Here is a 21,447-nt window from a genome sequence, read left to right as displayed (position 1 = left end):
AATATGAGTCTCAGACAGATTAGTGTATTTATGAAAGAGAGAGAGAGAGAGAGAGAGAGAGAGAGAGAGAGAGAGAGAGAGAGAGACTGCAGATGCCTGTAGAGATTAGAAGTGTTGTAGTCCCCTGAGTGGAGTTACAGGAGGTCATGAGCTGCCCAATATAGGTTCTAGAAACCGGACTCAGTTCCCCTGTAAGAGAAGTATGTGCTCATAACCACTAAGCCATCTTGCCAGCCCCCAAGACAATGGATCCTAATTGCAGATATACTCAAGACATCTGTGAAGCCCTGGGAATTAGAATTCAGTTATTGTTGCTCTGGACATACATAGAGTAGCCAATATAGCTCAATAACCTTAAGCAGCAAAAGCGAACTCTATTTTTGTTCCCCTTACATGTATAGCTCTAGCAAGACTCCTGTCACTTAAATGTAACACAAATGTAAACCCTCACACTTAATTTACACACACATAAAGACTTACTTGCACCTACACACATGCTACACATGCACTTAAGACAACCGTGTCTGTGCTCATCTCCTGACCTTTTACTCCTTTTGCTCTCAAGCTAGAAATTAATCCCACCTTCCCCAAGGAAAGGGAAGCCACAGCCCAAAGACAAAGAGAGACAGAAATAATATTTGGCTTTTTTGTGTGTGTTTCTCTAAAAGCCCAGGCCTTGGCAACTTAAAGGTGACTTAAAAGATTTTCAAGGGTAATTTTGACTGTAGGCAGCTTTTGTTTCATGTGCTCACTTTACAACCTACCCCTGAAAAAGGCATCTCTGTCCAGAGCTTTCTTTTTCAGCAGAGCCTTTTATCCTGATCAGAAAGTCGATTTCCAAGGCCACTCGGCAGGACCTAACCCAGCACGCTGGTCTCACACCAGTACAATGAATTGCAATGAGAAGAGCCAGCCAGGGGTTGGCAGGTTCAGCTTTGTACCTCAGAGCAGGTCAGATCCACAAGGGTACAGACACCATTCTTCACTGTATGTGTGGCGGGAAGCACCCCAGGCTCCCATTCACCAATTACCATGGCCCCATTAAGAAGAGAAGGCCCAGAGACCCAAAAGAGGAGGGAAAGCTATTGTCATAACTCTTCCCAGGAATACCTGGTTTCACAATTTACAAGTAAGTGCTGACACCCGAAAAGTCGAACATTTTGGTAAAATGAATCAAGTTGTAATGTTTCTTTTATGAGATCCCCTTGCAGGAAGGGAGGCTTGGCACCTCATGGAACGCAAGCTCAGTTATCCATCATTCTGAAGTCAGCTGTCCTAGCCAGCTTCTCAGAGGTCACACAATCGAACCAACAGCTCTTACAACTATATTATTGCTTACGGAACAGTAATTGAGGCACCAGATAAAAATTACCTGCTCTAATAGGCAGCGAACAATTTTCACTCAATAAAATTATAAGCCAAATCATTCATTTCATAACACTCTGGCTAATTTATTTGTTGACCTTTTAATATCCATCGCTCTTCAGTGGTATTAACTGCAACTCAGACAAAATCTCTTGTTCATTTCACTTTTATTGATTTTTTTTTTCCATTGAGGCAATAAAGGCTGCTTGAAAACAGCCTTTTCCCTTCCACTGTAAAAGTCAATCGTGTAAGTTAGGATGTCTTACGTGGATACAGCTGCCTTAGCTTACAACCTATTTTAATTTCACATGATTCAGAAGTCTCCTACACCACATTTATAACAGCGGCCAGGCTTTCTGATTTACCTCCAGCCCTGCTGGGTGATGACGCATAACGATACGTTTGGGAAGTAAGAGGGCTGTCATCTAATCTGAACACAAAATCAACTTGAAACTAGAGCAGAATCACAAGCGTCTCCCGCATCTTCTCTGCACTAGAACGCCTCTGATGCTTTAGCATCCTGTGATAGTGACAGAAGTCTCCTCCTAAGATATTTAATGCTTTGGGGGCTGGAGATATTGGACAGTGTGGTTAAGAGTTCTTGATATTAGTCCTTAGGACCAGAGTTTGAGTCCCAGCACCCATATGAGGCAGTTCACAACCACCCATAACTCCAGCTTCAGGGACTTCTGCAACCCTCTTCTGGCCTCTGAGGGCACCTGCATGCATGCACACAGAGATAGAGACATAAATAAAAATTGTGAAAATAAAACTTACAAAACTTTAAAAATATTTCACATTTTTATCCTGGAAATGGCTACAGATTTTGATTGCAATTTGATTTTTATTTTTCTTTAATGATGATAGACAATGAGTTATGTACTAGAGGATTCTCTACGGTAGCTGTGTCTTCCGCTGAGTCTTGTTTGAAAAATGGAAAACCTTGTGTGTGTGTTCATGTGTATGTCATGGGGGGAGCGCATGCAGAGTTCAGTGCTGGGTATTCCTTCAGTCTCTCTCCACCTTATTATTTGAGACAGGGTCTCTCACTGAAGAGACTAATCAGGAGGTCCCTGATTAGCTAGGCTGTCTGGTCAGTGAGCCCAAGGGATCTACCTGTCCCTACTTCGCACTGGGATTCCAGGTGCATACAATCACACACCTGACTTTTACATGGGTTCTGGGGATTGAACTTAGTTCCTTAAGCTCACACGGTAAGTGCTTTACCAACCGAGCCATCTTGCCAACACCAGTGGAGTCTTTATAATAAAATACTACGACGTCCTTAGAGTGCAGCGCTGTAAAACATAATTGTTACACATTTGGCATTTTATGCTTCCCTGGAAATACCCACTTGCTACCTACACCTCCTCTGTGTTTCTCCTTTCCAATTTATTCTAAAGTGGTCCTTAGCCGTAATGTGGATGCCCCTTTCAACAGAAACATGCTTAATTATATCCATGCTAAATGTGACTCTTCTCAGTCTCAGGGCTTCTGAGTAAAGAGCATTTAAAGTGTGACACCAAAGGCCTCTAATGATCTGTGGTACGCTCTCTTTCAAGAAGTTCATATTACAAGAAAAATGAAAAATGTGAGGAATGTCTCTTGGGTTGGGAACTAAACAGTGCCTGAGTGTTATTTTGGTTTGTTTCCCCTGTCTCCTCGCTGCCCTGATTATACTGATTTTTCAGAATGCGGAGCCTACCATTATGGAATTTTCCATTTGGCTGAGTAAACACAGAGGAAGTTAGGAATACAACTATCCACCCCAGAAACACATCTCAGTACTACTAGTGTTTAATGCATGGTACATCCATCTAATCAGACTGTTCAGTATTTGGAGTTTCCAATCAGGACTGTCTCACAGACGTTCAGAAGTGAATGTGCAAAGAGCCAGCACCAGTTAATCGGGCAAAATCTGGGCCCTTCAGTAAAGTCTTCAGTGTGGCAGCCAGTGGAATCGATGCTGATTTCATTGATAGACGCTTATCGTCTTGAAGTTGGGCGTGATTTTGCCACTCTGCTTCATTTCATGTGGTTGGTATCTGGCCCATTGCATTCTGAGTCCTCTGATAAAGGAGATTGGTGATAAAAAGGTGAAGGGGATGTGAACTGACAGCAAAGTATTGCACCTTTTCCCCCCCTCAAGAATCACGTGGCTCAACTTGACTTTGAAGTCTGTAGTCCAACTTCTGTTGTCTTCTGACACCCTCAAATCATTATCTTCTGCTTGGGGGAGCATATGACCTGGCACGGGTTGCCCTCTGAGGTGACTAAGGCATCCCTGAGCTTTACTTTGACGAGGGACTGCCCAGTCACAAAATCTAATTCTGAACCTCAAAATGAACGTTGTTTTAGTAAGTGGTTATCCACTGGCTGTGTGACTTGGCTTAAATTGCTAGAAAAGAAAATAAGTTCAGGCCGCCTTCCCACTCATCCGTGTTTGAATCACTCAAAACTGACCTCAGTTTATAACGGTGCCAGAGTGGTCAGTTAGACAACCAACCATCTCTGTTGGACTCTTGGCTACAAGCTTATTAGCTGCACATTTGAGGCCAAATGATAAAGAGAGGACTCCCATAGATGATGAATAATCCCCAGAGGTTTTACTGTCACAGGCTGGAAGGAAGGATGAGTTGGCTATGTCTGCATATTTGACATATTTCTGATTACCAAGGTGGTTTTCTGTGAATGTGCAAATAACTCTGAGATTTTTGTAGGGTTTGAGACTTAATAAGCTGATGGTACATCAAGACCAACCTCGTGTTGCTAGCAGCCTATAACTTGAGATAATGTCTGTACCAGACGTGATTCACTATATTAATCATAAAATTAAAATGTAAGCTCAAGCCAGCAGGAGTGAAAGAGCAAATTCATAAGAGCAAAAGTGATGTAAAAAACCCATAGTGATCAGAACTTGACTTTTAGAAATTTATATATTGGATTAAAAAGTCAGGAGCTAAATAGAACGCCAAATTTAAGTCTTCTGCTCTTATGAACTACAGTGTATATATATATATATATATATAAAACTGTCATACTAACATATAAATTAGACATGCATTTTTAAAAATCAGTGGTGGCATCTTAGAATGAACTCTAGGAATTTCACATGGCCTGTGTTCTGCTGAGCATTGTTCTAGGAGCTTAGAGAAGAATAAAATGAGCTCAGCACCTCAAAGAGGCCCACAGTCTAGCTGTGGAGAATGAAGGCTTTGCACACTTCACCTTAGAGCAAAATGACTTATGGACATACTTTGTGCAGTCCTCTGTGGTACAGTCAACATTACTTCTGAGAGGAAAAAGTGAGAGAAGGCGCTGAGGTGACTGTAGACATGGAATTATTTCTGACACAAATATAATAGGCCTGGAGTTGAGTCCTTGCTTGGCCACTCAACAGCTGTGCATGCTCAGGGAGAATTAGCTGATCTGAGTTTCAGTTTCATTTGTCAAATGGTAGTATGAACAGTACCTTAAGGGAGGCTCTCTATGAAGACTGGATGGGCTCACACTCCACTTTCAATGATGGATCTTTCTCTCTCTCTCTCTCTCTCTCTCTCTCTCTCTCTCTCTCTCTCATATCACTGCACCACCACCCTATTGCAAATGGTTACTCCAAAGAAGGAATGGTAACAATGTGGGCAAGAAGATGGGAGAGAAGGAGCCAACTATTCTGCCTCTGGGCTCAGGAGGATTGCCTAGGCCAGACCTGAAAGCAGAAACATACAGGAAGAAGATTGGTTAGAGAGGGTTGAGGCAGTCTTGGGGAACCATGGTTGAATCCTATAACTCAATTCTGGGAAGGTAACAGGCCTTGAAAGCAGCTGGAGATTTATATTCATATGTGATAACTGAGGCCACAAGAAGCTCAAAAGTAACTCATCAATGGACTGGGTTGCAACGTAGAACACTGAACTCTTTGTAGCCCATTCAGCATTCTAACAATGATGATTCTAAATACTCAGAAAACCCCATAGCAGTTACACTTGAACTGTCTCTGGAAGCTTCATCCCTCTTTGTCTCCACAGTATCCTGTCAACTCGCAGTAGGTTTAGTAGCATGTTCACTTTTCCCCATACAGACCCATCATCCACATAATCATTAATCCATGACAAAATACAAGACAGACTATGATTGTGGGAGGAAACAGATCTGTGGAAATTTGTTGCTTTTAAGAGTAAACATCGCCTGTTTCTTTAAGACAAAACATTCAAAGCTATGAAAAGAAAACTAGTCTGACTCAGGATGGAGATTGTAGAACAAGCATCTCTGTAAGGATGCTCTGGGGATTTTCAATATTTAGGATACTAGTATTTGTCTTTTAAATTCTCCAATGGGATTTTGCTTTGAAATCCAAGGATAGGATTAATTATCTTGGAAGACGCTAATCTCTACCCTCCTACTTAAAAATGCAAGCAGGGAGACATTTTAACATTATGAAGAGAAGAGAAAAATCTCTCCTGACAAATAAATGCCTTGAAAAATTAGATATTAGTACTAGCCAAGTGCTCGTTCTTTTCAGAAATACTGAAATTGAATATTAGTGTTAAAGGATCCTTATGCTGTATTCCCTCTTAATGCTGCCAAAATAGGACTGTAGGAATAATTTCAGAGACAAAATACTATATGAAACACCCAGCTTTTCCCCTGATGGGAAATTTCTTTCTTTTTTTTTAAGTCTCAGACTCAATCATTTCCTAATGTGAAATTACGGAATTTTCAAATTACCATCTAAAACTGCAAAAAAATTACACTTGTGACCACAGAAGCGCTAGCACACACTATCAATTTGATTTTAAAAGGCATACATCTCTTATACTACCTGTCATTTTTATAATGCCTTTTACAAATTTAATCAATACATTTTAACATTCTATATACTTTAAGTGCAATATACAATAAATATTCAAGTTTCATCTTAAACATGCTTTAGCCTTTAAATTGTTAAAACTGCGGTGCCCTTTCAATCTACTTACATAATGTCATAAAATATACATTTCAAGGTAAATGAAGTCAGCTACTTCAATTTAGTCCCTCAAACTGGTAGTAAATGAGAGGTTAACACTATGGTGCCAAACCCATTATTGAGTAAATTTAGCACCTTGGACAGCTCTGTAAAATCTTTATTGCTTTTCTGACCTGCTCGTCATGTTCTGTCTGTGTGTTCAGTGGCTCTCAGCTCTGATTGAAAGGCAATATATTAGATCCCCAACACAAACACGCTTGGGGGCTAGTTCACTGGGAACATAATGACATGGAGGTGAGAGCAATTTTCTGGTCACCGAAATCCAACCACCTTGCAGGTCTGTGGCACTACCTCATGGAGGACCCAGAAATGTCTTTCCTCCTTCCCATTTGCACAAATAACTAATAGAAGCCAAATCACACCGGCAGCACTCAACTAAATGTGGATCTCCCTTAAACCCTGATTTTGATACTGCGGTGAGGGGCATTTTCAGATGGGTGAGGTGCCATTTAAGGACATAGCTTTCTGGAGAAGGAATCTTTGTTCACTCTCCTGAAACTCAGATGATGGCTTGAACTGATGTGCTGATTCTACCCATGTCTGCGATCATATGCCCAGTGGGAGAGCATGTCCCACCATCATGGATCAGAGACAGCAGACTGAGGATCACCAAGGAGACAGAGTCGGGAGACAGATTCCATGTGCTTCGCTTGCAAAGGATTAAATGGTGACCAGCTTTTGGGCACTAAAATTCCACCTGTACTGTATCACTGAAAACCTTAATCGCCCAAAGTTATAGAAGATTAACATATACAATACACACAAAAGACAGAAAATTTCAGATTTACAAACCCTTCCAAGATTTAGTATTCCTTCTGAATTTGCCTACTCCCTGATTTTGCAAAACTGATTAAAATAAGGAGGGAGGCCTTAGGTCCCCAATCACAGGGCTGAAAGACTGGGGTTCTCCAGTGTGCTGCCTTATTGTATATACCCCAGCATGCTTTCCACAAAGGACGTACATTTTCCCCCAAAACCAAAAGAAAAACACTTTCTCTGCAGAGCCAAAAAATTGAGAGAAACATTTGAAGAAATAAATGAACATAGACTCAGAGATGGCAAATCTTAATAAATAAACTAACTTGATCCTGTTCCGCTTTCATCTTTCCTCTGAGCCAGATAAAGCCACAAGGTTTTAATGGAAGTGGCACAAGACGAATTTGATCTGGGCATAGGGTTTAGTGTGTAAATTATTAACTGCTGCGGTCAGATAATATGGCAAACAAAAAGTGGTAAATTATCTCGTAGCTTGCATTAAAAAGCAAAGGAATGGGTTTGGATACGTTGGTTCAAACTCCATGGATTGTCGCATGCCTTTTCGCCCCCTACTTGAAAAATAGCTGAATTGTTTTAGGAATGGGGTCTAGGGCCTTTAAAGCAAGCATAAATGTTTATGGAGAACTGAAAACCCCTCTATCCCATTTTTGAATTTAGGACATTATATATGTCATAAGTCGTTACTGCAGTATGACAACTATTTTATCTTATCTTATAGAGAATTTTAAATTGGAAAAAATGCTAATATGTATCTAAAAGCTTGTCATTTCAAGAACTGTTCAAGGCTTTTTGAAGAGGCTACAGTGACAGCAAAATGAATGCGATTATAGCCCTATTTTCTGATCAGTGTCTGCGGCGTATGAAAACCGAATAGCGTTCCTTCCCATGCAGAGCTCGAGTGCGTAAGATGTTCAGAGTTACACTTTGGTTTGCAACTTTACCCACAATGAGCAATAGTCAGCAAATCTTTGGATGAGTCACCTCTGATCCTCACACCATGGCCCTGGGAGTGGTTCTCTGCTGAGGCCCCATCTTTACCTGTGTCAAGCCTGATGTCACTCTCTTTTCCATAGTCTAGGATAGATAAATGAGTATTTCTGTAGAGCATCCCAGCAGACTAGACCCATCGGTCTAAGGCGGGCATGGGGAAGCCCACCTTAATTAGAAGGAGTCAATTTTAGCTTCTCCTGGGATGAGTAGCAAATGGGAATGGCACAAACAAGACCAAAACAGCAAAGAATTGCCACTAAGAAACCAAGGCTGCCAGTCATTAATACTGGCACAGTGGGGGCTTCTGGGAACAGGGGAATCCTTTTGTAAGAGCCTTTGATAGACAGCATATTGCCTCAGTGTGTGACTTGACTGCATCACACCCTCCTTGTACCTCTGCCATACAAGAGAGACAGACAAAAGAAGTTGAACACTACATGCTTCTAGTAGCTGACGATTGATTGGAAATTCCTTGAAAATGACCCGTCTGATAAGGTCATGCTTTCTGGAATAAGCAATTAAGCACAAAATAAACACATCTTAGGGATTCATACCATGCACCGAATGACATCGATTGTAGTAATCTAGTAAATGACCATGGAATTGTATTCAGCAATAAACATATGAGTGCTTTCTCATGGCAGAGATGAGTGATGTATTTTATCTTGCAGTAGCAATGATGCTCACCTTTTGACTCGATTAAGTGTGTATGTGAACAAGGATAAATTGGCGATTTAGCACCATTCTGGGGATCCCCGAGCTGCTGCTTTTAGAGCTGTGCCTTGCCAAAGTATGGCCAGAAGGACAGAACTGTCTGGGATCCTGCAAAGAGAAAGACACCCAGCTATCACTCAGAGGCCCGTATCTACTTTTTCTTGACAGGAAGTGATCCTCAAACGGGCTGCAGATCTGGTCGAAGCCCTGTATGGGATGCCTCACAACAACCAGGTGAGTGTTCAAGGTCTCTAACCTGTGGGTACTTTCCTCATTCAGCGAGAGATCTCAGAATTACTGTATGAGGAAGCATTAAAAACTATAACAGACGTATTCATGAGTTAAGAGTGTAAGACATTGAAATGTGACACGTCACAGGGCTGTTCATCAGTCCTTCCTCTTTTGTAAATCTCTTACTGCCTTTTCTATTGAGTCATTTTCCCTTTCCAGAAAAAGTGCTCCGTTTAAAAACTAATCTCTAGTGGGAATGTGTTTCATAATTGAAGAAGAGAGTCACTGTGTTTTATTCTACTTCACTCAGGTTTCCCAGCAAATTTAGGAGGTGAAAAGAGTTTAATTTCTTCTTCTCCTAAAATATAGAAAAGGGTCTAAATAGTACTATTCCTGTTTCACAGAGCAGCTACATGTGTAGAGCTGAAATTGCTTAGGAAGCTATGAGTCTGGGGAATCTCACTCCTTTCCCATCTCTCCTGAGTCAGTGCTCGAGAAGACAGCTTTACTAATCCTCAGGGTGCAACTTCCTGGCTGCCACCTTCAGCATTCCCCTCATATCAACGGGGTACACAGCTCCTCCCATGCAATGATCTCAGAGTCCCTATGTGTTATTGGACGGGAAAGGAGAGTCCCAAAGTACTGTCATATATTGGAAAAAATAGATTTCCAAAGTCAAACAAATGACATTACGAATCTCAGCTCTGCCTTTAAATCGAAAACTTCAAAATAGAACCTTCCATATGACCCCACCATATCATGCTTGGGCATATCCCTAGAGAACTCCATATCCTACTGTACAGATATGTGCACCCCCCCACATTTATTGCGGGACAATGAATGGACTTGGAATATATAATAAGTGAATACTCTTAAGTGAGATCTTTGTCTTTCATAGGCTTAGTTTCTTCGATGTGGCATGACCGCAATGGTGAAACCACCACCCAGGTGTATAAACAGGGATACAGAAATGACTACAATGAACCACCGAAAGCCCTGAGCACAGAGTCTGATACATAGGAAACACGCACACGCAAATGGTATTATTGGAGGTATAAGTTGGGTAGCTAACGAGGATGTGCCTTTGACTTTTCAGGAAATTATCCTGAAGAGAGCAGCCGACATTGCAGAGGCTTTGTACAGCGTCCCTCGCAACCACAACCAGCTCCCAGCCCTTGCTAACACATCGGTCCATGCGGGGATGATGGGCGTGAACTCGTTCAGTGGACAACTGGCTGTGAATGTCTCTGAGGCATCTCAGGCCACCAATCAGGGTCAGGAGCCTGCTCTTTCCCTCCCTTCCCCAAATTCAAGCTGTCCCTATTGACATCAAATCATTTTTACTTTAAAAAATTCTCTTCCCAAAAGGGAGATTCCTCAGTTGTGTGTATTAAATATTGTTGTGGTATTTTGTCTCTCCTCACATCTGGAGACCTAGTGGGGGGCTAGAGAGAATGCATTTTATTCAGCCATTTCTACATCTGACTTTTCACCATAAACTATGAATGACAGGTCACAAAGAGGGATGGAATTAAAGTTCTTATAGACCATAGCACATCATTCTTACTCAGGGAAGAGGGACCTGTTAACTCCAGGGAGCATCTCTTAGATTGGGATTTATTCCTGCTCCAAAATGATAATTTATAGGCCCTGCAATGCCACTTCTCACGGCCCTGCTAAGTATTTATGATCTAAGAAATGTGTCTTTTGCAAGCTTCCCATTTTAATCACAGAGCCAGCGCCATCCACATACATGAATCACTGGGTCCTTTCTCTCTGGGTGGCGGTTGAAATGAGAATCTTCTTGCCCCCCAAATCTCTCTAGATTGCCACCACCTGAATGCCACTTTCACCCTTGGTTTTGCCCTCGCTTCTCAGGTTTCACCCGCAACTCAAGCAGCGTATCACCACATGGGTATGTGCCGAGCACCACCCCCCAGCAGACCAACTATAACTCTGTCACCACAAGCATGAACGGCTATGGGTCTGCCGCCATGTCTAATTTGGGCGGCTCCCCAACCTTCCTCAATGGCTCAGCTGCCAACTCACCCTATGCCAGTAAGTACATCTGTATCCTGGATGTCTCCATGCTGTTCTGCTCTCCTTACACAATAGATGTTATTCTGAGAAGCCAGGCTTGGGGTCAGGTGGCAGTGTGTGGGCTTGATACTCAATTCTAGCAGTTACTAACTGGAGGCTACTGAGTAATTTCCTCTCCATGGTAAGCCTTAGTGTTCTCATCTGTAAAATGGGAAGGATCTAGAACACACCCTCTCCAGTGCTGGGCAACATGGATAAGATGGTGTTCCTGAGGAGTTAATCCCAAGACCTGGCAGGAGGGAGGCACAGGCATGTTCAGACATCTAAGTCATAATCCCAGTGTTGGTTAAATGGTAGGTAGGATAGTGTAGCAACAGCAGGGGTAAAATTTGAGAGACCCCCCTTAAATAATGATTTATTTTCTAACATTCATATCCTCCCCTTGGTGTATAATGTCCTCTTTTATAAACTATTTAATAGTCATACATGCATATAATGTGTTTAGATCCCTGTTTCTGTTTTCTCTCCTGCTCCTCTCCACTTTTCCCTCCCGACTTAAAGTGCTCCCCTAAAAAAAATTTATGTCCCACTGAGTCCCTTTAATGATGCCTGTATGTACATGGGGGTAAGGTCATCTACTAGAGCATGGCAGCCTCTCAGGGTCCACATCCCTAAAGAAAAGTGACTCTTCCTCTCCCAGTAGCCATCAACTGCCAATCACTGAGGCTTCAAGAGCCCCTCCCCAATCCATGCTGGGAATTTGGCTGGCTTGATTTTGTACAGGCCTTGTGCGTGTAGTCCCAACAGCTGTGAGTTCATGTGTGCAACTGTGCTGTCATGCCTGGGCATAATGTGCTCTTAAAAAGAAAAAAAACCCTGGCAGACCCAAACATCTTTTTTCATAAGAACTTAGCAAGGTGAAACGCACACATACACATGTACATTCAAAGAGAGGGGGAGGATGGGCACAACATTTAGATCACATCTAAAGAACCCAGTAAATTGGCATCTTTATATATAAACACATACATCTAAAGAGCCCCAGAAAACTGACTGTTCTCTCTTGAAAATGTCATGGGCTCTGTCCCCACAACCTCTGGATCTCTGTCTGAGGACCTGTATATAGGTAACCAATCATCTGGGACATTGTGGAGAACTCTTCAGATGGTAAAATGTGAGCAGATGCATAGACCTTTGTAGAGGGACAGAAGCTGTATGTTAAAGAATATTCATGAGCCTTAGCTAAAAATACAAAAAAACCAATGCTGTCTCCATGTTGGAGACATGTTGGAGTTTGCTAATCTTTTGAAGGAGGAAAGGGTCATCCTTACCCTGAAGTTATTTCTGAAAAGATGCTTAGGGTCTTCTAACTTTCTGAGGGAATTCTCTGCTCAGTTTTTATATGTCGACTTTCCTCCTTTAAAATCGGCAGTTTGCAGCAGCGCATTTAAAATTCACCAAATAGTCTGCAAGTATAATGCCTCTCTGTTCATGAGCCAATATTGGAGTCGGTTTCATGTTAGATTTTGATTTATCGAATGATCCATCACCTCAGTGTTCTTCCAGCTACTCAATCAGAAAATGTTTCAATCATGACCTGAAAATTAAAAGGTGGCATTCTTAATTAAATCAATAAACTAATTGCTATATGGTAGCAATTCAATTTAGGGGCTTGGATTGTTCACCTTCCCAAGCCTGTGCAGACACCCAGCGACTTCAGCCTGAGATTGCATCTGTCAGCCTGAGAAACTTTGAACATTTAATTTCCATTAATTGATTTCCTCAGTGTTCACAAATATAGTATTAAATTCTCAAATAGGCCCTCTGATGGGACAGTTTTATCTGCATAAATGCAAATAAAACAATAAACACAGAGCCCAGCTGATTTGAATTTTTGCCTCCGTAATATTTAATTATTCATAAACCACTCATGTTGAAAAATTCCAACAGAATAAAAAAAATAAAATCAGACATTCTACTGGTGAACACACTTTGTGGTATGGCGGCTGATAACTAATAATGTTGTAACAAATGAAACTGCTCGACTATATCTCACCCCTTTCTTGTTAACTGCCCCCCCCAGTCTCCCCACCTCTAAATACACATAATGATCGCATTTGCCAACGAGATTAATTGCCTTCCTCAGTGAACCAGCAGGATTTCAAGTCTAAGAATATTTAAAAATCAAACCTCCAGTGCAGGAGTTTTGCAATTTAAATGGGTGTTATTATTGAATGTATTTCCACATTTACAAATCCTAAGAGATGTATAAAGATGCTGGTCTCATTAAAAGAAAAAGTACAGTTTAGCACATGTTGGTGGGAACTCAGAGGTGAGGATGAGGAGTCTGTCTTCTCCTCGAAGCAACTGGGGTATTTGGACTAGGCCCTGCCTTGGACTGATGGCTGTCATTTCCCCCCATGACAGTTCTTACCTATGACTGGTTTGATCCTAACTTCCCCAACTTTCCAAAGCCATGAGGCCAAGGACTAGGCCCTAAGCAGCTCCTCAGCCTCTGATGGGCTCATGGGCAGAGGGGGGTGGTTTCCTTGGGGAATCTGTTTCCTTTGCAGGGTGGCTTATTGTAATGCGCACTGAATTTGAACTTCATTTTTGGTTTCACCACATTCTAGCTATGGCCCCTCACTCACTCACTTGGCTACTGAGAAGTTCTCATTTGCTTATGTGTGTAAAAAAAATATGTCATATAACTAGTCAAAATGTAGCGAATAAGAGACTGCAGTGTGTATCCCTGGATAGGACTCCCATATTAAAGTTCTGCCACCCAGGGCTCGGAGACCATTGTGGAAGAAGTGGCAGAAAGGTTGTAAGAGTCAGGGGTCGTAGATGACCAAGGAAACAGTTTTCTAGGCAGCTGGGAAGTGTCTCATATGAACTTACAGCAATGGTGACAGCATGCATAAGATCCACGCAAGCTCAGATCAGACAAAAACCCAGCGTAGACATGGGGAAATGGGTAGGAAGCCCCAGCCTTAGCTGAGGAACTATTGGCAACTGATCAGTGCTGGGTGAGGGAAAGTTGGTCTTTAAGGAAGTGACAACAGATAGGCTGACCAGGCTCTAAGGGATGGACTCACACCAAGGTATATTTGGGGACACAAACTTCCCTCAGTAGGCTTTAACATATATGACAGAATTCACGAAACCTGGCTGGGGGGAAGGAGTATGGACAGGGGAGGGTTTCTAAGTATGCAATGCACAAAAATTCAATTCAAAATTTAAAAACTTATGTCAAATGCCTCGACTTTGTTACTTTGTCAGTGACAAGATGGAGAACATGAAGACCCCTGGGGATGACAAAGCAATGTGTAACGTTTATTAAATCATATGAAGCAGATAGTAAAGGTAGTATTTAGAGTTCGAACTAAGTCCCTGAAAAAAATCACTGGACAGAATTCATAATTTTCTACAGGAAGTGGAGGAAACAGGAAGTGAGTGTCTGCAAACATTAGCCTTGGCATTGTATGCAAAGCCTCTGCCCCCTAAGGTAACCAGGATTGCCGAGGTTTTCCCAGCATCTAAATCACCACTGTTGCCAGACAGGATTTGCATTCGGCACTGAGTCCTCTGCCTGACTCACTAACATTTATAAAGCTGCATGGGAGGTGGGATGGAGAATTCAGAACCTGGAATTGTAATTACATCCTTTCTAATGTGTCACGTGTGTTTTGGTTTGTCTTTCTCTCTACTTTTGCGCGTTAACGTTTGTTTATATTGTTACATTCCTTAAACCATCTTAGAGAGAAAGGGACACATCTACAGCCCCACCTGCAACTTACGCTTTTTCTTCACACCTCAGTCCTTTTTTGGCCACACCCCCTTCACACGGGCCTCCTCTGTCTCACCTGCTCCTATGCTAGAATCTTAATTTAAGCCCTAGCTGGGAGACTTCCCAGACACCTTTTCTGTGAAGTCCTCTCTGGTGTTCCTTGTGCCTCGTAACAGTTGACTGCACTTGCCTTGGCACTCATCCCACTATATCCCTGTTCTTTCCTGGCCTGGAGAACTCAAAATGGCAGCTCTGTGTTCTACTCCATAACATGTTCCATGTGTTTGGATGGAGTGCTGCCCGAGGCGAAGTAAAAGGAGTCCTCCTGGTACCCATGGAAATCGCTGCCTAGCACACTATTGGACACATAGTAAGTGTACAATCAACTCATGAAGATCATCAACAGTAGAAGGTAGCACATACTAAGGACCAAATGATCAAAGTGCTCAAGGTCCTGAGAGTTTAGGAAAGGTCAGGCCCAAGGATGATGAGAACAGTGTGACCAGGTGAGGGGCAGAGATGTCCTTGCCCCATCTCGGGATGACCGGAAAGCTGCTAATTTTCCTCCTCATTGTTCCTCTCAGTTGTGCCATCCAGCCCCACCATGGCCTCCTCTACGAGCCTCCCCTCTAACTGCAGCAGCTCCTCGGGCATCTTTTCCTTCTCACCAGCCAACATGGTCTCAGCTGTGAAACAGAAGAGTGCTTTTGCCCCAGTTGTCAGACCCCAGACTTCCCCGCCTCCCACCTGCACCAGCACCAATGGGAACAGCCTGCAAGGTAAGCCCCCAACCTACAGCTCTGAGACATGATCCAACTTGGGCCTCTAAGAGCCTAAGAAGGTTTCTCACTGTTGTGGGGGGATCAGCCCTGGGCCCACCTGCTTCTCTCTGCCCTGTCTTCTGGTGCTTTGTGTTTAACTCATTGGTCCCGGCCATCAGCCCTGCTCATCTGTCTTCTGCAGCAGTGGCTTAGACTCCTCTTAGTCACCCTAGCAATTCTGCCAGGCATGGGATTTGTTGTGGGGGGCACCATTATCATCCACTAATGCCACCATTTCTCTTTTCTCCTCTCTCATTCCCTGTTGTCGCCATTATCAGACCAGTCTTTTGTGGACTCTAGCACGCTCTCCACTGCAGGGTCTCTCCTGGGATGGGCCTTCTCCTGAAGTAGGTCACTCAGCCTTCTCTTCCTGCTGCCTGTGTCAGAATGAAGCTGTGTTGGGATGGTGACAGGGAGGGGACAGCTCGGACCCAGCCAGAGCCCAAGCTTAAGGCATCCTTCATAAGCATACCAAAGGCCACAACTTCTTAGAACCTGTGCAGTGTTGCAGTTCTTATTGAAATTGTTCAACCCCCCCCCCCGCCCAGCCCCCATAGAAGATAGACAGTGGCAGAATTGTCAAACTGTGAACTCTTCATTCATTGAGGAAAAAAAAAATCTAATTTTTAAACATGAGTCTTCTGTTTTTCACATTTTTCTTATGTGTGTGGCACTGGCCTCTGTGACCTCATGGGTCCCCACAACAGCATAATGTCACAGGTACTCACAGCCCCTGTTATACAGGCAAGAAAGCTCAAGGTAGAGAGGTTGGGAAATCACTTGACTCCCCCACAGCTGGTTCATGGCAGAAGCTGGCTTCAAAATTAGGTGCTCCTAGCATATAAATACTCCTGGGTTCTTTGATTTTCTAAAAAAGGACTCAGTTCAGATTCCTAAGACAGTTGGCAGGGAAATAAGATCAATAAAATAATCAGCCACTATTTATTGAGCACCCAACTGTGTCAGATGCTCTGTTAACCATGGAACAGGCTCTATCTATTTAATTCCTATAACTTCCAGATGAAGTATGGGGGCTTTTGATGGCCACGGTACAGATGATGGAGCTTAGGTATGGTGAATACCTGCCTCAGACAGAGCCAGTAGACAGTGGAGGTGAATGAAAACCCCATGGATCTCTGTCCTTAACACTTGGCCTACATGGCTCACCACAGAGCCTTGCTTCAGTGGTCAGCAAGACAGTCACAGGGGCCAGTTGTGGAGGCCAGAGAAGGTTCAGAAGGGCTGTGATACACCTGGGATTTCCCAGCCCTATTTCTCATGCAGAAGCGTATGCCACATTTTACTTATAGACACATATTCTGTGCTGGGTACTTTATGTTGAAGTACACATTGGTTCTCCCAAGACCCTAGGAGTTCAGTACTACTGTAAGCCTACAGGATGGGGCAGGAAGACTCAGTTCACTCAAGGACCCACAGATAGTGTGCAATAGAGCCAAGACTGGGCGTAAACAGTACAACTCCAGAGCCTCAGCACTGAATCATTGTACCTCTCTGCTTCTGGCAGAACTTTCTAGACATTCTATGCCTGGCATAGCGACGTCAGAGTCTAAAACATCTTGATGCCCTCACTGAAACATACACTGACAAGTTCATCATCTCAAAAGGAAAATTTACCCTGGTATACAAAGTCTCAGGCCAAGGAGAGATGGTAGGAGATGCCCTGTGCTACAAAGAGGACCCTCCCCCGCCCACACCATTCATGCCACTTTATTCTCTATCAGCTAAAAAATAATACCTTCCATTGCTACACATCCAGCTTGAGCAACCATAACTTTGAAAAGATCTGTGTAATGAGAGCATGGAGAGGGGAAAACTACCATTTTTGAGCTGACAGCCTCAACCCTGATTACAGGCAGTGTCACAAATGAGATGCAAGGAGGTTTGTGATTAATAGCAGAGGGAACTTGTATTCAGGAAGGAAAGGCTCATGGTCAGAGGCAGGTCCACAGAGGGGCCACCATAGCGGCTTCCATGGGCAGCCTTTTCAAGCAAACCTTAGTGTCTTGACAGCACAGGGATCTCTCCGGGATCAGAAACGGGCAGAAAGTAAGGTCCGGCCTAGGTGTGGAGACTGCCTAGATTCTAGGAAGACCTGGGACAGTGAGGGTGGGTGTGTTTAGGCAATGACACATAGGCCTCAAGAAACGGACACAGAAAAGATTTGTGTATTTGTCTCCCAGGACATCACCAGCTTAATTTTAACCCAATTATAGATTCAAAACCTACAAATGCTGCTCCTGCTGTGGTTAGCGTCAGTTCCTGTGTCATGTCTAACACATAGACATGGTGTGCAACCCAGAGCCAATGTGGAGTCGATGTTTGCATGTTTGCATGACTCTGTCCTTCCATTCTGATTGAAGTTGTGTTAGGGACTTTCTTTCTGGACTCTCCTGTACCCTATGCTCTGACTATTTGCTCCTCCAGTACTGGCATGTGCCAAATACCCCAAGTTTAGAAGAGAGAGCAGCAGTGGAAATAGGAGTGGAGGATGCTAGTCAGATTTATCAAGACAGCGTAATGAATGGCTCCCTCCAGCAGCCTGCATTCAGGAAGCGCCACCCTGGGACCTGCACCCCTCCCTGGACAAAGTCTCCAGCAGGGCAGGAAGACCTAGCTATAGATTGGCAATGCCATTTTTTTTTTTTTTCCAGAGAGCTCTTGCATGGGCCTTGGCATGTCCCCTAGGAAATGTCACTTCTGACAGTGGCCCTTCTGACTCCCCTCATCTCTCACTCTGTCCTCTGCTTCTGCCACTGAAAAGGGAGCTTGGTGGGCTCTGGATGTGGGCTGAGGCTATTGGCAGTGCCATCTGCCGCCTGCTTTTTAGTCTACAGTAGCACAGATTTGATTTTGACTCACCCAGTTCAGAATTATGACCATTGAGATGAGGCAAGTGATGAAGAAAGAGTTGGCTAAGCAAATCAACCATGTAAACAAGATTAGAGGTGACACGCTTAGACCGTTTAAGTTTTTTAAGGGCTTATTTACCTCCAACTACCACTGTTAATTGAACACTCTTCTGCTTTGTTAAACCCTGCTCCTTAACCATGCCTTTGCCATCAGGAGATACACACTGTGGTTGAGAGTGCTGGCAAAGGGGGACACTAATGTAGGAGGACTTGCTCTCAGCCTGGCTTTTGCATTGACACATGCGTTCTTCCCCACTGTTCTTTTAGGGAGCTGTTTATTTTTCCCACTTTACAGATGCGGAAACTGAGATGCAAAGCTAAGACAGCTTGTGCGTAGTCACTCAACTGGCAGATCGGAAAGCCTGGGGTTTGAATCAGGCTTTCATTCTACTGTGTTCAGTTCCTAGGCTGCTTTGCCATATCATATTAAAGCCACTAGGTTAGGCCCATGTAGAGGACCAAAGCCCCACCACTTTGAAAACTTTCTCCTTATTTGGGGAGACACAATATCCTGGTCAATAAGGCAGATATGTCTGGGAGAGGCTGGCACCTAGTGGTGGACTGCAGAGGCGGGAAGGGTGAGGGAGAATGACACAACTTCATGACCAAGTTGCCTTTGAACTGGGTCCCAGACGAAGCCTTACTAGGATTCCAGCCCTGGGAGAGTTCTGCTTTGAGCAGAAGGCCTGAGAAACACCCGTGCTCAGCAAAGGCTCAGCCACATAGAACACCAGTTCCAGAAACAGGAAGGCTGAAAACTGAGGCCTTCACTCTGGAGTCCTGAGTTTCATCCCTCTTTGTATATTTTGTGATTTAGAGATTCCATTATGTCTCTCAGGTAAGGAAGATGTTTGATAATTTATAGGTTTAAAAAAAAATTGAGGACAAAACAACTTTTCCTGTTTCAGTCTTCCTGGAGCTCTTAAAAAGCCGAACTGCTGTGGTCAGCTTTATAAAACAGTACTTACTAGACCACTATCTAAGAAAGCCATGAACATAAGTTTATTAAAGGCCCAGAGACATTTGCAGGAAAACAGAAATGACTGTAAGCATTCCTTTGTTTCCAGAGGGAATCAGTTCTAGGATCCCTGGAGATACCCAAACCTATGGATGTTCAAGTCCTCTATGAAAATGGTGCAGTATCTGCATGACTGTTATGCTTCCTCCTGTGTACTTTAAACCAGCTGTGTTACAATATCTAATACACCTAATACAATATGCCATAAATAGCTACCATGCTATATTGTTAAGGAAATTGTGACAAGAAAAATGTCTCTGCATGTTTAGTACATTTAAATTCTTTAAAATAATTATTTTTCACTGGGCTAGAGAGATCGGTCAGTGGGTAAAGTGTTTGTTGTTCAAGCATGAAGACTTCAGATATCTATACCCAAGTAAAAGCTGGTTGTGCCCGTATGTGCCTATAACCCGACAGTAGAGTGCAAAGGGAAAGGGGGATCCTTGGAGCTCATAAGCAGCCAGTCTAGCTAAAAGGGCAAGCCCCAGGTGAGGGGCATCCTGTCTCGAAACTATGGTAGAAAACACTGGAGGAAGACACTTGACTTTGAACTCTGCTCTCAACACACCCATGCACACACACCCATGCCAAAATATTTCTAATCAATTTTATGTGTAGTTTATGTGTTGTGTACATGTATGTAAGTGAACCATGTGCATGCAATGTTCATGGAAGTCAGAAGAGTTATCTCCTGGAACCAGAATTAAGGACAGTTGTTAACCAGCATATGGGTGTTGGGAACCCAAGCCAGGTCCTCTGCAAGAACAACCAGTGAGTGCTTTTAATTGCTGAGCTATCTCTCTGGCCCCACAAAAAAAAATGTATTTAATTGGAATAGTAGTTGTACATAGTTATGAGCTACAATGTATAATGATCAGATCAAGGTAGTTGACTTATCTGTTACCTCACATATTTATCTTTTTTGGGAGGAGTGAAAACTCTCTACTAGCTATTTTGAAATACTCAGTTGATTGCTGTCAGTTGGCCTCTCGAAGTTCTTCCCCCTATTTAACTGTACTCTGTAACCATTTACCACAGTTTAACATCCTTCTCTTCCTGGCTCACTTCCTAACTCTGGCAATCACCATCATAGTCTCTATTCCTGTGACATTAACTTTTTAGTTTCTGTGTATCAAGTGGTGTTTGTCTTTCCGTGCCTGACTCATTTCACTTAAGGTCATGTCCTTCCTGACATTTCTGGTCTGTGATTGGTTGAATCTGCAGATGCTGAGCCCTGGACTAGGCAGAATCAATTGTCCTTTTCGTTTGCTGAATGCATTTCTTTCCCCCACACTAAGGCTAGTTAGTACCATATGAAAAACATTGGAAATTGTAGCTGCAGTTTGGATTGAAAGATAAAAATGTAGAAAAGGCTCAATTCATTCTTATCTGGATGAAGTCATTAATAAATCTGGACCCCAGAGTCCCTAAGTGTGTCTGTTTTCATAGATCAAAGGCTTCTTGTCACCAACTTCTTTCTGCCTTTGTCTGTAGAAATGTCCCCTTCTTTTCTAAAGCTTATGCCCGCCCCTTTAGCGCCTGAGTCCTATTGGAGGCAGGCCTCAGAGGACTTCAGTGTCAGTAGTGAGATGGCCCTAAGAAAGCTGTCACATGCCATTGGAACCTCCATTAAGATGATTTGAACCCTAACCCTGAACTGGATGCTCTGAGCAATGACAACTGAAAACAAAGAACCAGGGGGATTTTGCAGAAATAGTAGATCCCTCTCTCTCCCTCCCTCTCCC

At 43.2% G+C, this 21,447-nt stretch overlaps 1 protein-coding gene across 6 annotated transcripts in view; it reads left to right on the top strand.

Moving 5' to 3' along the window:
* Positions 1-21,447, top strand: part of Ebf1 (EBF transcription factor 1) — a 408,859-nt gene that overhangs the window by 381,654 nt on the left and 5,758 nt on the right. For all 6 annotated transcript variants that reach the window (XM_008821654.3, XM_029557945.1, XM_008821652.3 and 3 more), the window contains 4 exons: positions 9,041-9,106; positions 10,200-10,377; positions 10,982-11,161; positions 15,518-15,712. In XM_008821654.3, coding sequence (XP_008819876.1) covers positions 9,041-9,106; positions 10,200-10,377; positions 10,982-11,161; positions 15,518-15,712 — 619 coding nt within the window. The remainder of the gene's footprint in view (positions 1-9,040; positions 9,107-10,199; positions 10,378-10,981; positions 11,162-15,517; positions 15,713-21,447) is intronic.

Source organism: Nannospalax galili, unplaced genomic scaffold (genome assembly GCF_000622305.1).
Source record: "Nannospalax galili isolate Female #2095 unplaced genomic scaffold, S.galili_v1.0 scaffold667, whole genome shotgun sequence".
Classification (NCBI taxonomy): Eukaryota; Metazoa; Chordata; class Mammalia; order Rodentia; family Spalacidae; genus Nannospalax; species Nannospalax galili.
This window is presented reverse-complemented; position numbering and strand designations above follow the sequence as displayed.